We start from the raw sequence: 14,257 nt of genomic DNA on the forward strand, positions 1-14,257 counted from the left end.
AAGTATAAAAAAAAGAAAAAAAAAAAAAAAAGAGCTATGTTGTGCCAGAAATTAAATGTTAAAGAAGATACGTTAAAAGGACACCGGAATTACTTGAAGAAGCTCCCAAGTATGTGACAAATAAACATCAAAATAAATAAAAGACAAAACAGTATAATCCATTGAAGGAACATGGCAGACATCACTGTAACCAAATAATGAAAGTGAACAGCACCAATAATTAAACCAAGGTATCACTGCCTCTTGATATTACGCACTGAGGACTTAGCATCACTTTAGGGGTATTCCTGCTCAAAACGCATAAGTAAGCTGAGTCTAATAATGAAGAAATTATAAGACAAAGTCAAGTTAGAGGGAATTCTGTAAAATAACTGCCCTGTACTTCTTCAAAACTATAAAAATGTCATAAAAGGCAAAGAAACACTAAGATTAGATTTTAGAAGATTCCAGGTTTCTTTTTTAAATGAAAAGACATGAAAACTAAATATAATAAGTGATTACGATTAGTTCTTTAATCATCCAAAAAAACAAAATAAATATTATTGGGACAACTGGAGAAATCGAAATAAGGTCTATGGATTAGATAATAGTGTTAAATCAATGTAATTTCCTGATTGTGATCATTGTACTGTGATTTTATCTGAATGAATGCTCTTTTTCTTGGGAACCACACACTGAAGTATTTAGGGATAAAGGAACACGAAGCATGCAACTTACTTCCAAATAGTTCTTTAAAAATGTGTGTTAGTCAACTGCAAAAATATGGAACCAACCTAAGTGCCCAACAACCAATGAGTGGATAAAGAAAATGTGGTATAGACACAACATGGAATACTGCTCAGCCACACATACACACACACACAAATAATAATAATAATGTATTTTGCAGCAGTTTGGTTGGAGCTGGAGACCATTATTCCAAGAGAAGTAACTGAGGAATGGAAAACCAAATACCACATGTTCTTACTTGCTAAGGAGCTAAGCTATGGGTATAGAGAGTGATATAACAGACTTTGGAGACTCAGAAGGCGGAGGGCGGGAGGTAGGTGGGGGATAAAAAACTACATATTGGGTACAATGTGTATTACTCAGGTGATGATGGGTGCACATGTACATGCATGCATGTGTGTGCATACTCAGAAAAGGAGATAAAATGATAAAAGAAATGTGGAAAATGTTAATAATTGATGAATCTGAGTAAAGAGTATATAAAAGCTTTTTATATTATCCCGGCAAATTATTTTGAAATATCAAAATAAACAAATTTTTAAATAAAAATAAACTTCCATTTAATAAAAAACGATGCAATAAGCAAACATTGAAATGGCCATGGAAAAAAGCTACGAGTTGTAGTATTTATGCCATATACACATACCTGTCTGTATTTGTGTTAGACTGAGAGTTTAGAGAGTTATCCAACTCATTCTCATTCTCACTTTCTCCTGACTGGCTATTAATAGTTCCTTCTTCTTCACCATCTACATCATTAAGAGCCTGTCTCAACACAACAATAAAAATAGCACAAGTTGATTAGATATATATTCAAACTTTCTTTTCTTTTTTTCTGTCATAACAGAAGAGAGGTCCCTCCTCCTAAGCCTTCCACATGTTGTAGAACACAAATCCTCTCACATCCTTCCACTCCTGTCAATTATCCTATCTCTCGAACATTTTCAACATCTCTCTCTGTAGTGGCTTCAGTTCACCAGCATTCAAATGTGAGCAAGCCTGTCCCATCTTAACCTGACCCTATACTTACCTTAAGCTATATATATATCTTCTTTCTTCTACCACCAAACTTCTTAAAAGAGTTGTTCCACCCTCCTCACTCACCACCTATGCCCTGCAACTTTGCTTCTGCCCTATGGCTCCACTCAAACTGCTCTCTACAAGGTCAACCTCAACACACTCATTCCTAAATCAAATGGATATTTCTGCCTTTGCCTTCCCTTACTTTTCTGACCACTCATTTCTTTCCTTTAAAATTCACTTGGCCAGGTGTAGTGGCTCATGCCTAAAACTTTAGCACTTCGGGAGGCCAAGGTGAGTGGATCACTTGAGCCCGAATGTTGAAGACCAGCCTGAATAACATGGCGGAAACCATGTCTCTACAAAAAAAATTTAAAAATTAGCCAAGTGAGGTAGCCCACACCTGTAGTCTCAGCAATTCAGGAGGCTGAGGAGGGAGAATAACCTGAGCCCAGGAAGGTTGAGGCTGCAGTGAGTTGTGATCATACCACTGCATTCCAACCTGGACAACACAGCGAGACCCTGTCTCCAAAATTAAAAAAAAAAAATCTACTTGATACACATTTCTTTTAATTCCCATAATACCATATTTTCTTAGATTTTCTCCTACTCTTCTGGCCCTTCCTTCCCAATCTCCTTTACTGATCTTATTTGTCTACCCTTTCCTTATATCTGATGTGACTCAAGTCACATCACACCTACTAGGTAAGCACTCAACAAATTTTAGCTATTATTATCCATTCTTACCTTGTTTGGTACAAACGGTATTCACATAAGTGCAATACAGTTAAGTAAGAGCAAATCTAGCAACCACAACTAGCATCTGTTGATGTTTAAACTTTTAAAATATTTACCACAAGGCCTATATTAACCTTTTCTCCCCTCATCTGATCCACTTTCTGAATGTTTTTATCTAATTCCAAAGCTGTAATTACACACGAAATGCTATTAATTTCCAAACCTCTATCTTCACACCCAGATCTGTCCTAAGCCCTAGACATTCATATTCAACTGCCTATAAGATATTCCTATTCTGGCCAGGCACAGTGGCTCATTCCTGTAATCCCAGCATTTTAAGAGGCCAAGGCAGGAGAATCACGTGAGCCCAGGAGTTTGAGACCAGCTTGGGCAACATGGCAAAACCCCGTCTATACCAAAAATACAAAAATTAGGCAGGCGTGGTGGCGTGCACCTGTGGTCTCAGCTATTCAAGAGGCTGAGGCAGGAGAATTGCTTGAGCCCAGGAGGTAAAGGCTGCAGTGAGTCATGACTGTGCCACCGCATTCCAGCCTGGGTGACACAGCAAGAACCTTTCTCAAAAAAGAAAAAAAAAAAAAGATATCCCTACTCAATAGGCCCAGGCTGAACAGCTTTCTAACCCTTCCTACCATTCTTCCAGAAATTCTGTTCCTGCCAATATTACCTAAGACCATGAAGAGCGTCACCATCTACTCAAATGCTCAAGCCAGCAAATGAGGAGTTATCCTTCTTTCTCACCTGTCCTGTCCTGTCAGCCACCCAATCCTGCCAACTCTACCTCATTTTAACCACACTCAAGTCTATCCCTATTCTCCTCTATTTCCTTCCCTATTGGCACGGCTTTGGGTCAGGCCCTCACCACTTCTCACTAAGATGCCCACCTAAGTCTTCTAACCAGACCTTCTCTCCAGTCTTGTCCCTCCCCAATCCATCTTCCACACTATACTGGATCTCATCATGACTCCACTCTTTAAAATCCTTCAGTGGCTCTACTTTTACTTTCCAGTCCTTCGTCCTTCAGGACCTAGGTCCTACCTCAACTCCTGCTACTTCCCTAATCCAATGACAGAGACATGCCTTAATCATCTATGTATCTTAGCATCTAGTGCATGATCCAAAATATTACATGATGAATAAGTGAGTAGGTTTAGTCTCACTAATTCCTATATGGATGAAGAAACTAGGACCCAGAGAACTTAAGTAATTCAGTTATAATTTCATTTTTTCTTGGTGACTCAAGATTATCTACAGCAACACCAAATTTCCCTTCTGATGTATAGTGGTCCTCTGCTTATCTATCCAGGTGTCCTCTCTCTCCTCCCTCACCGCCATTTTTCTCTGCTACCTCTGCTTTGAGAGGCTCACATCACTGTTTTTCATCTGCTATCAGCTGTAAATTGATAAAGAACTTAAACCAGGTAGGCAAATTAGTTGTATCAGTAACATTAATTTGAAATTCTACTGCTGTATTAACAGTAATAGGCTCAGGTGTGAGAATGGACTCTTCAACAGAATAAAATGTGACTGCTTTATTCCATGTTGCTGGGATACATCGTGTACTTGTTTCCAGGCTCCAATTAACTGAAAAAGTGCTTAAAGTGTGACTGAAATAAATAGGGCACACTTCACTATATGATTATTTAAATCAAAGTAAAATCTTCAGTTGAACATACTACAGCAATAAGACATTCTAGGGTGATTAAATTTCCAAGTATCTGAAAGCTAACTTCTCATTAAGTGCCAAAACATAAATGGTTTTTGCCTGGAAATATGACAAAAGGTTTTGGGCTATTTAAAATATGTGTAACATTTTACCTAATTGCCTTTGGAAGTATGAAACAATATAATTAACATATCTTTTATGATTCTGGACCTTGCAACTCCCTAGGAATATCCCTCTAATTGATGATTCTTTTCTTTTTTCACAGAAACTATAACTTAGGAAATTTCATTAAATAGATACTGAGTCCTAGTCATGCATAAGTTGTTTTATTTTAGTATTAAATTATTCATAGGCTTTTAAAAAAGTTTAGTATCTCAAAATTCTAAACATTTTCATTAATTAAGAATTCCCATTAGGTTAGAATACAGCTAACTAATGTTTTACTAGTGTAATACAATTCTCCCATGTAACTAGTTGATAAATTGCAAGTTTCTTGGGAAGCTATTTTTTAAATATCCTAATACATTAAGAGAGACTAACATTTATGAAGTACTATGTCCCTGGTATTACACCAGGAACTTTACATAACTTATCTCACCTGATCCATGTAACAACAATATCAGGTACATTCTAGTCCCATTTAACAAAAAACACAGAAGCAAAACACATTCTGAGCTCACCCAGATATTTTAAGAAATCAGCTCAAGATCAAACAGCTAGTAAGTAGATCCACCTGACTCCAAGTGGAAAGACTCCCCGCTGTTTCCATAATGATTGATGGTGGCAGTCTTGTGGAGCCACATGGCCTAGATTTGAATCCCATCTCTGATGCAAACTATGTGATCTTGGCCAAGTCACTTAAATTTTCTCAGCTTCAATTTCTTCATCTGCCAAATGGGGATAACAACAGTATATACACCTACTAGGTAAGCACTCAATAAATGTTAGCTATTATTAACCAGTGTTGTTTGGTACAAACATTACTCACAGAAAGTGCAATACACTTAAGTAACAGCAAATCTAGCAACCACAACTAGCACTTGTTGATATTTAAACTTTTAAAATATTTACAAGGCCTATATCAACTTAAACTTCCTTTCAGCATGAGTGTTATAGCTGTGAGTAGAACACATTACCTGAGGTTCTATGACAGACTCATTAAAGATAGATTGGGTGATAGGGTCTTGATTTACCACAATGGGACCCTGAGAGGAATCAGGAGCCACTGTTACATTTGGAAACCCTGCAAAAGGAAAAGAAGTTGTGATGATTTGTTTCATTTAATTAAATTGACTTCACAAGCTATATACTGCCATTGGTTTGCATCATCATATGAAAATCTTAAACAGCAGCTCACATTAATGTAGTGCTTACTATATGCCAGGCACTGTTCTAAACGTACTTACATATATTAACTTATTTTACTCTCATAAAACCATGTAAGTACTATTACTATTTTACAGATCAGTAAACTGAAACTCACAGACATTAAGTAACTAGCCCAGAGTAACACTAATAAATTGCCAAGCTGGAATTCCAACCTTACACAAAAAATTAATGATGTTTCTAGAAGATTAAGATAAACAGTGAACTACACACACATTAAAATAAATAATGCATATATCTGACAAGAGGCAAAGTTGCTTTTATAGAGACTGAAGTTGCTTTAGGTTTCAAATTAAGCTTTACTCAAGTCACATTTTAAAATTACAAAATCCTGTACTTTACACCATAAGATATTTTAGTAGATTAAAACAATTTACTTTTCCTTAGCTGAATTATTTGTAACACAAGTAGTTAATATTCTTAGTGGAAAGGAAACAGATTATAATGACTCTAACCCTAACAACCCTTGTAAATCCACCCTATAATACTTGTAATACAAATAATATGATGCCTAAGAAAGGATTTGAAATTCTTCCAAATAGTTGTGGGCTATAGTTAATAAAAAAGAGAAGCTTTTGTTTGAATTGAATACCTGTGCGCCTACGAGGAAACAGCTCTTTTGCTGCAGCTATTAGATGATCAGATTTCTCCAATACATCTTGCATCTGGTATTGATCAGAAAGAATCTAGACACGTGTTAAATGACAAGTATTATTATTCAGATAAACATATATTTACTTTTCAAATCACAAAGGAAAAGACTATAAAAAGGCCTGGAGCATGAAATAACCATAGGCTACCTTCCTAAAATCCTTCAGCATTAATATCCTTAAGTACCACTAGATGGGGCTATGACAATAATTACTGGCTTTCAAATACTTGACTGCAATCAAAGAAATACAATTGTGACCCACGACATTTACATATATGCAAATATACATATTTACACATATATACATATATACTTGTGTGTGTGTATACAAAATAAAAGTTTTAATTAACCTTGCTCCATGAGAACCACTGATATTTTCTTGTAAATTTCTATTCTATTTTTTAAATGTTGGCAGCAACTCACTAACTTCACAATTTATTAACAAATTATAATCCATAGTTTGAAAAACACAGATTAAACTTAGAGGTGTTTCAACCACTAGAGTGAATTCAGAATCCACTAATGTAATCCACTAATGTGTCATGACCTACAATTTTAAAGACATGACATAAGATATGAGTTTTAGGATTACACAAAAAATGTGAGGCTTCTGTGTTTAAAAACAAATCAGTTTTTTACCCTGGAGAGGTAGGAACACAAAAAGTAACATTTACAGTAGTGCCTCTGATCATGCATTTTCAACTTAGGAACTTTCAGAATTATAAGCAAGGCCACAGGCTAGAGTAAAAGCCAGATAATTCTCTCGGCACCACCACCAGATGGCATTATTAAGTTAAAAGTACTTGGAAACTGCTCAGTTTCCAACACTGACTCAAATTGATAAAACACCTGGTAACAAATACTCTTACCAGAATTTCTCTATACTACGGAATCAAGTATATATATAATGTGACCTCAGTTATTGTTTTAGGACACAGAAAGAAAAATAGCAAGAGTCACATTCTTCATTTTTCCCCTTCTTCCCCCACTATAGCCAAGCAGGTTGCCTGGCTTAGTGACAAGAAAGCCCCGAATTTACTCCTTCCACAAACATTAAGCTTTGGAATGGTATCAGGTCAAGAGCACATTAGAACCAGAAGACTGAGAGTCCAGTCCCAGTCAACAACCCTTCCCCAGCCCTACGGGGTGGTAGATGGATATGGAAACACTGAAAACCTATATACCACTCTAGAGATGTTTGAGAATTTTGCTATAACTTAAATTATATTATCCCACAAACCAAATTTCTATTCCTGCTTAGCCATCTTGCAAGTACAAGCAATTACAAACTTAGGAAATAATGTGAATGAATGAGTATAATCTTTCACTATACTAGAAAAATTACACAAAGCTTATTTCCTAATAACAATTTTAAGAGTTTACTTTTTGAAAAGCATTGACCTATCAAAATAAAGAGATGGAATTGACACATGAAGATTATAAATAATCTTAACCATATTGAGACCTGATATTGATTATAACGAGGTCTCATGTAAAAGCCATTATCTGTCACCTTCTGCTAGTGCAAGCTTGTCCAACCTGTGGCTCAGGACAGCTTTGAATGTGGCCTAACACAAATTTGTAAACTTCCTTAAAACATTATGAGATTTTTTTTTTTACAACTTTTTATTTGTTAGCTCATCAGCTATCATTAGTGTTAGTGTATTTTATGTGTGGCCCAAGACAATTCTTCTTCTTCCAATGAAGCCGAAAGATTGGATACTCCTGCTTAGTCCCTGCCCTTGGGAAAAATGGTGTGAGTGGTCAGAGATCACTGTATTGGCTTTTACTTCTTCTTTCTAGATTTATAACTCCTCTCATAAAGCCCATCCTCTTGATAGGTAAACTGATCTTCACAAGCCTAACTGCATATATTACTCCTCAAATAGCTCGCAGAGCACAAACTTAAACCTGTAAGTGGTGGTACACATGTTGGATTTTCAAAAGATCCCAGTCCCTGCAAAAAAAAAGTCATTATCAGAAACTCATCATCTTAGCCCTTTTGTACCATGGTAATAGACACCAGGTAGAATTGGGGAATTACAAAGAGACTCTAGGAGTTATTACATTTTGGGGATTTATAAGATCTTTTTGAAAACCTCCCTCTCCATGAGTGAGAGGGAACCCTAATTTGCTTGATTCCCATGGCATGGGTACATCTTACAGCAAATGAAATCTAAGATGATACTGGCCAAAGATCTTTCTCTTAATTTATGTTAATCTAGGAGTCCAGCTTTAGGTGGATGGGTCCTGTTAGCTTTAATACATAATGATGAAGCTTATGTGAATATGTCTAAGGAGGCTTCTTCCTTTGGTCCACTGCATCCCTTAAACAGAGACATTGCAAATTTACCAACATTGAAATAAAAGATGCACATATCCATTGACTAAGCAATTCTACTTTTAAGAATTTATCCTACAAATATATGTGTACCCAGAAACATTTTCAAGGATATTTATTACATTATTGATAGTAGCAAGGTAGAAAACAATCTGTGGGTAACTGACAGTACTACTTAAGTATCCAGCCATGTTCTGTTGGTTTCTCCTTTAACAGCAGAACTCCTGCATTTTAGCCAATTACATAGCTAGATTTCCCAACCATCTTTGTAGGTGGGAATGGCCATGTGACGACTTTCTGGCCAACAGGATATATGCCAGAACTTCTGGGTGACATGTAATAGGAGTAGCATGCACCATTCTTCCTGTTTCCTGCTGGCTGGCATATAGCTGAAGGAAGCTGCTATGGCCATTCTGTATTCAGAGACAGAAGTTGTGTAGAGTTCCCTACCAGCTGTCACTTTCCTCTCAACTGTTTCATGAAACAGAAATAAATTTGTTTGTTTAAAACAAAACATATAGGACAGTCTTTTTTTATTTCCAGAAGCTTAAACTGTACTCTAATACACAACCTAAGTGTTCACCAATAAAGCACAGGATCAATAAATTGTGGTACATCTATATGCTACTGGCCATCAAAAAGAAAAGGTAGATGTCTAAGCATTGACTGGTAGACAGAAAACACCTGAATCCCGGTAAGAGCAGAGGCGCTCAACCCCTGCAGCACATTAAAATTACATAGGAACTGTCTTAAAAACACCTACATGGGGCCACATCTTAGGTCAACTGAATTTGAATCTCTGGGTATAGAGTCCAGATATAGTTATATATAGAGAGAGAGAGAGAGATTTTTTTTTTTTTTTTTGAGACAGACTCTCACTCTGATGCCCAGGCTGGAGTGTAGTGGTATGATCTCGGCTCACTGCAACCTGGATTCAAGCAATTCTCCTGCCTCAGCCTCCTGAGTAGCTGGGACTACAAGCATCTGCCCCTGTACCCAGCTAATTTTTAGGAGCTTTTTTTTTTTTTTTGGTTTTGTTGTCGTTGTTTTTGAGACAGGCTGGACAATCTTGGCTCACTGCAACCTCCGCCTCCCAGGTTCAAGCAATTCTCCCACCTCAGCCTCCCAAGTAGCTGGGATTACAGGCACCTGCCATCATGCCCAGCTAATTTTTGTATTTTTGTAGAGATGGGGTTTCACCACGTTGACCAGGCTGGTCTTGAACACCTGACCTCAGGTGATCCGCCCACCTTGGCCTCCCAAAATGCTGGGATTACAGGCATGAGCTGCCACACCCAGCTGTTACATATTTTTTTAATGGAGCTTCTTGACTCTGACTGATTCTAATGTGCAGTGAGAGTTGAGAACCATCACACTAGTGCCTGAAGCAGCAGATCTACAAAAAGAAAGCAAAGAAACATCACTCACTGTCTCTCACCACCCTTCTGTAAACATCTACTTCTACCACATCTATAACTTGTATGAGAAATTCAGGACATAAGCAGGAACCACTAGAGAAAGGAAAAAAAGCCCAGAGTCTGATGCAATCCAAGCAGGCTGCCTTTTTTCGTGGTGAGATCTGTTTTTACGCCTTTCACTGAGAATTACCACATAACATTTAAATGTATGTGACTTGTCCAAGATCACCAAAAGATAATTATCTGTACAGAAGCATTCTCTCAATCAAGCCACTGTTCTTTTCTCAAGCTCATGTAAACATTTATTTGGAAGATATTATTCTTTCTGATGATGTCTAAGACTGTGACTTTCTTTCAATAAGAAGTCTAACAAATTCCTCAAAGACAATGTATGATTCAAAGTTGCCATGAAAGGTCAGACAGCTAAGTGCTGTACATAAGCTTCAATCTGAACAAGGAGCAACATTAAAGACAAAGCACATTCCTTTACAATGACTTCAACTCAAATTTAAAAAGGTTATTTGCTGTAGTTTCCTCTTATTTCCCATATTGTTTGTCCCTACATATCTGATTACTTATCCAAACACCCCACGTCTGGCAAAAGGTTAAGCCAAAGACAAGTTGCTTACTACTCAGTTGGACAAGCATACAACATTATTATATTTTTTCAAAGTAATCTAACAGCACTGCTGTTAAACTGAGAAAAATAATTACAGCAGCTTACATATAAAAAGAGGAATAAGCAAAGATTGTGCTATTCATTTTATTAGTATTATATCACTGAAATCTCATAGCAATACAAGCAAATAATAATTTGAAATATGAGAAAATTCAAGCTGAAAAGTTAAATAATTTACTTAGGGTCACATAGCTGGTAAGTTGTAGAACAGGAATTCAAACCACCAAACCAGACTCCAATCATCACTCTGTTGCTTTTTTTGAAGTCCACATGTAGATTATTGAATAAGAACGCAGTGATTACTAGAGTCTCTCCAATGTGAATCAAATTGAAGGAAAAAGAAAGAACCCTATTTATCTCCTTTTTCTCTTTCTAACTCTAATGCAGTTTAGCATTACCTCCTTCATGATAGACAATCTTCTTTTCTCAAGATTTAAAGTTTCAGGTTTCTGCTTCCTCCATTTTCTCTTCAAAGCTTTTTCTTGGAGTTCCCAGTGTACTAATGCTCTATTCTTTGATTTGTGTATTTCATGACGTCGTACCTATATAGAAGAGAAAAGTACATAAAGGAATCTTTCAGACACAAAGTTGCCTATTCAGATGGTGAGACCACCTACTCTAGTTCATCACTTTTTAAACTTTTCCTGGTCTGATATATGCATGTTTATATACATTCATAGCCAAAATTTTCAGTCCCCTAAATTTTCAAAAATGATCTTAAAGAATATAGAGCTGGTAAACCTACCTAAAAGATATACAGAAAGAAATAATAATTTCTACTACTTTTCTGCAAGACTATATAGCAAACTAGTGTTTTTCAAACCACAGGTTGGGACTCACTTAATGGATGATAAAATCAATTCATGGGTCAAAACCAGCATTTTTTTTAACATACACATACACACATATACACACACTAACTGAGCACAATGTAAAAGGCATGAAATCCACTGAGTCATCTTTGGCAAAGACATCCTCATTTCATGATCATCACATCACTACCAAGAAGTAATAATGCAGTGTGTTTATAGCCCTTCAATGGCCTCATGTGGAAGTGGGTCACTGAAAATACAGAAGTCAGGGAAGTAGAGTTCCTGAAGTATAAGAAGAGATACGCGCCACAGGTCTCAAGTGTCAGAGGGGAGGGTTCACTAAGGTGGCTAAGAAATAAAATTAGATATTTGGTTTTATAAGTACTCTAGTATTCAGGACTATGAACATGAACATATATGATAAAATGTACTGCTGAGTTTTCACCATGTAAATAAGAAATCAATCCATTAAAGAGATGATAATAAATATTACACAAAGGTTCTGACTCACAAAAAACAAATGAAGATGTTTTTTTAGACAATTGAGGAGATCTGAATATGGGCTAGGTATTAGGTGATACCAAATAATTATATTTACTTTTGTTGGATGTAATAATGGCACTGTGGTTATGTTGAAAAAAAAGAGGCTTATTTTTTAAAGATGCAAACTGAATATGTAAGCACAAAATGATGTGTTCTCTGGAATTTGCTTTAAAATATTTCAGTGAAAAAAGAAAAAGGTAAGATAAATGAAGCAACTACGGCAAATTTTTAATAACTATTCTATCTGGGTGAACAGTACATGGTAGTTATTTCTATTTCTATCTCCATTTTCCCTTGAGTTTGAAATTTTTCATTTAAAAGCTATTAAGTCAGTTGGGCATCATTGTTATTCTCAGTAAATAGTTAATGAGCACCCACTAGGATTAAGACTCCCAGGTACACAAAGGTGTATAGGATATGGTCCGCATCTCTCAAAAGCATTAACAATCTGCCCATGGAGACTGGGCATATCCATATAAAGACAAATGATACACATTAGATGTCATATACTCAATGCCTTACTTAGGTAGTAATAGTTCAGAGGAGATAACTGTTGGTCAGTTTCAAAAACAGGACTTCAAACTTACTATAAAACGATAGTAACCAAGACAATGTGGTACTGGCATAAGGACTGACATAGAAATCAGTGAAATAGAATTGAGAGTGCTGAATAAACATTTATATTTATGGACAAGTGATTTTTCAACAAGAGTTCTAAGATAATTCAAGGGGGAAAGAATAGTCTTTCCAATAAATGCTGTTTGGACAATGATTATCCGTTAGCAAAATATAAAGTTGGGCCCCCCTCCCACCACACACCGTACAGAAAAATTAATTTACAATGAATCATAGTTCTACATATAAGAACTACAACTATAAAACTCTTAGAAGAAAACACAGGAGTATGTCTTTGTGAATCTTGGGTTAGGTAACAGTTTCTTAGATATAATACTAAAAACTCATGTGACAAAATAAAAAACAGGTAAATTTGACTTCATCAAAATTAAAAACTTCCCTGCTTAAAGGACACCATAAAGAAACTGAAAAAACAACTAAGAAAATGGGAGAAAATACTTGCAAATTATATCTGATAAGGAACTTATATCCAGAATACATATATAATTTTTATAACTCAACAATACAAGTACAAAGAATCCAATTTTTAAATGACGGAGGTATTTGAATAGACATTTCTCCAAAGAATATATTACAAATGGCCGAAAAGTTCATAAAAGGATGCTTAACATCATTTATCATTAGGGAAATGCAAATTGAAACCACATGAGACAGCACTTTACACCTACTAAGAGAACTAAAGTGAAAAAGGTCACAGTAACAATGTGGGGAAACTGGAAGCCTCATACATGCTGGTGGGGATGCAAATGGTGCAGCCACTTTGTAAAACAGTTTGACAATTATTTAGAAAGTTAAATATGGAGAAATTACATGACTCAGCAATTCTACTCCTAGATGTATACATATAAAAGAACTGAATATGTTCACACAAAAACTTGTACATGAATGTTCACAGCAGCGTTATTCCTAACAACACAAAAGCAGAAACAATGCAATGTCCACCAACTGAACAACCGATAAATAAAATGGTAGGTCCATACAATGGAATATAATTTGGCAATTATAAGGAATAAAGAACTAATATGAGCTAGGCGTGGTGCCTCACGCCTATAATCCCAGCACTTTGGGAGGCTGAGGTGGGCAGATTCCTTGAGCCCAGGAGTTCAAGACCAGCCTGGGCAAGATGGCAAAATCCAGTGTCTACAAAAAATACAAAAATTAGCCAGGTGTGGTGGCATACACCTGTAGTCCCAGGTACTCAAGAGGCTGAGGTGGAGATGGCTTGAGCCCAGGAGGTGGAGGCTGCAGTGGGCAGAGACTGATACGTGCTACGACGGGGAGGAACCTTGAAAATATTATGCTAACACAAAGAAGCTAGACATAAAAGGTCACGTGTTGTATTCCACGTATATGAAACGACCAGAATACGTAAATACATAAAAGCATGAAGTACGTTGGTCGTTGCCACAAACTGGGAAGAACTGGGCACAAGGAGTGACTGTTAATGGGTAGAAGGTTTCATTTTGGGCTAATGAAAACATTCCAAAATTAGATAGTGACAGTGCGTGCACAACTCTGAATATACCAAAAATCACCAAACTGTACACATTAAACAGGTAAATTTTATGGTATGCTAACTATATCTCAATAAATCTTAAAAAAAAAAAAACCTAAGTGGA

General features: G+C 36.3%; 1 protein-coding gene across 1 annotated transcript in view; it reads right to left on the reverse strand.

Moving 5' to 3' along the window:
* SPICE1 (spindle and centriole associated protein 1) overlaps nucleotides 1–14,257 on the reverse strand; it is a 71,576-nt gene that overhangs the window by 43,823 nt on the left and 13,496 nt on the right. The window contains exons 3-6 of the mRNA XM_011940659.1: nucleotides 11,046–11,189; nucleotides 6,150–6,243; nucleotides 5,308–5,414; nucleotides 1,376–1,494 (exon numbers count right to left, since the gene is read on the reverse strand). Of these exons, the coding sequence (XP_011796049.1) occupies nucleotides 1,376–1,494; nucleotides 5,308–5,414; nucleotides 6,150–6,243; nucleotides 11,046–11,189 (464 nt within the window). The remainder of the gene's footprint in view (nucleotides 1–1,375; nucleotides 1,495–5,307; nucleotides 5,415–6,149; nucleotides 6,244–11,045; nucleotides 11,190–14,257) is intronic.

The sequence above is a fragment of the Colobus angolensis genome, unplaced genomic scaffold (assembly GCF_000951035.1).
Source record: "Colobus angolensis palliatus isolate OR3802 unplaced genomic scaffold, Cang.pa_1.0 Scaffold190, whole genome shotgun sequence".
Classification (NCBI taxonomy): domain Eukaryota; kingdom Metazoa; phylum Chordata; class Mammalia; order Primates; family Cercopithecidae; genus Colobus; species Colobus angolensis.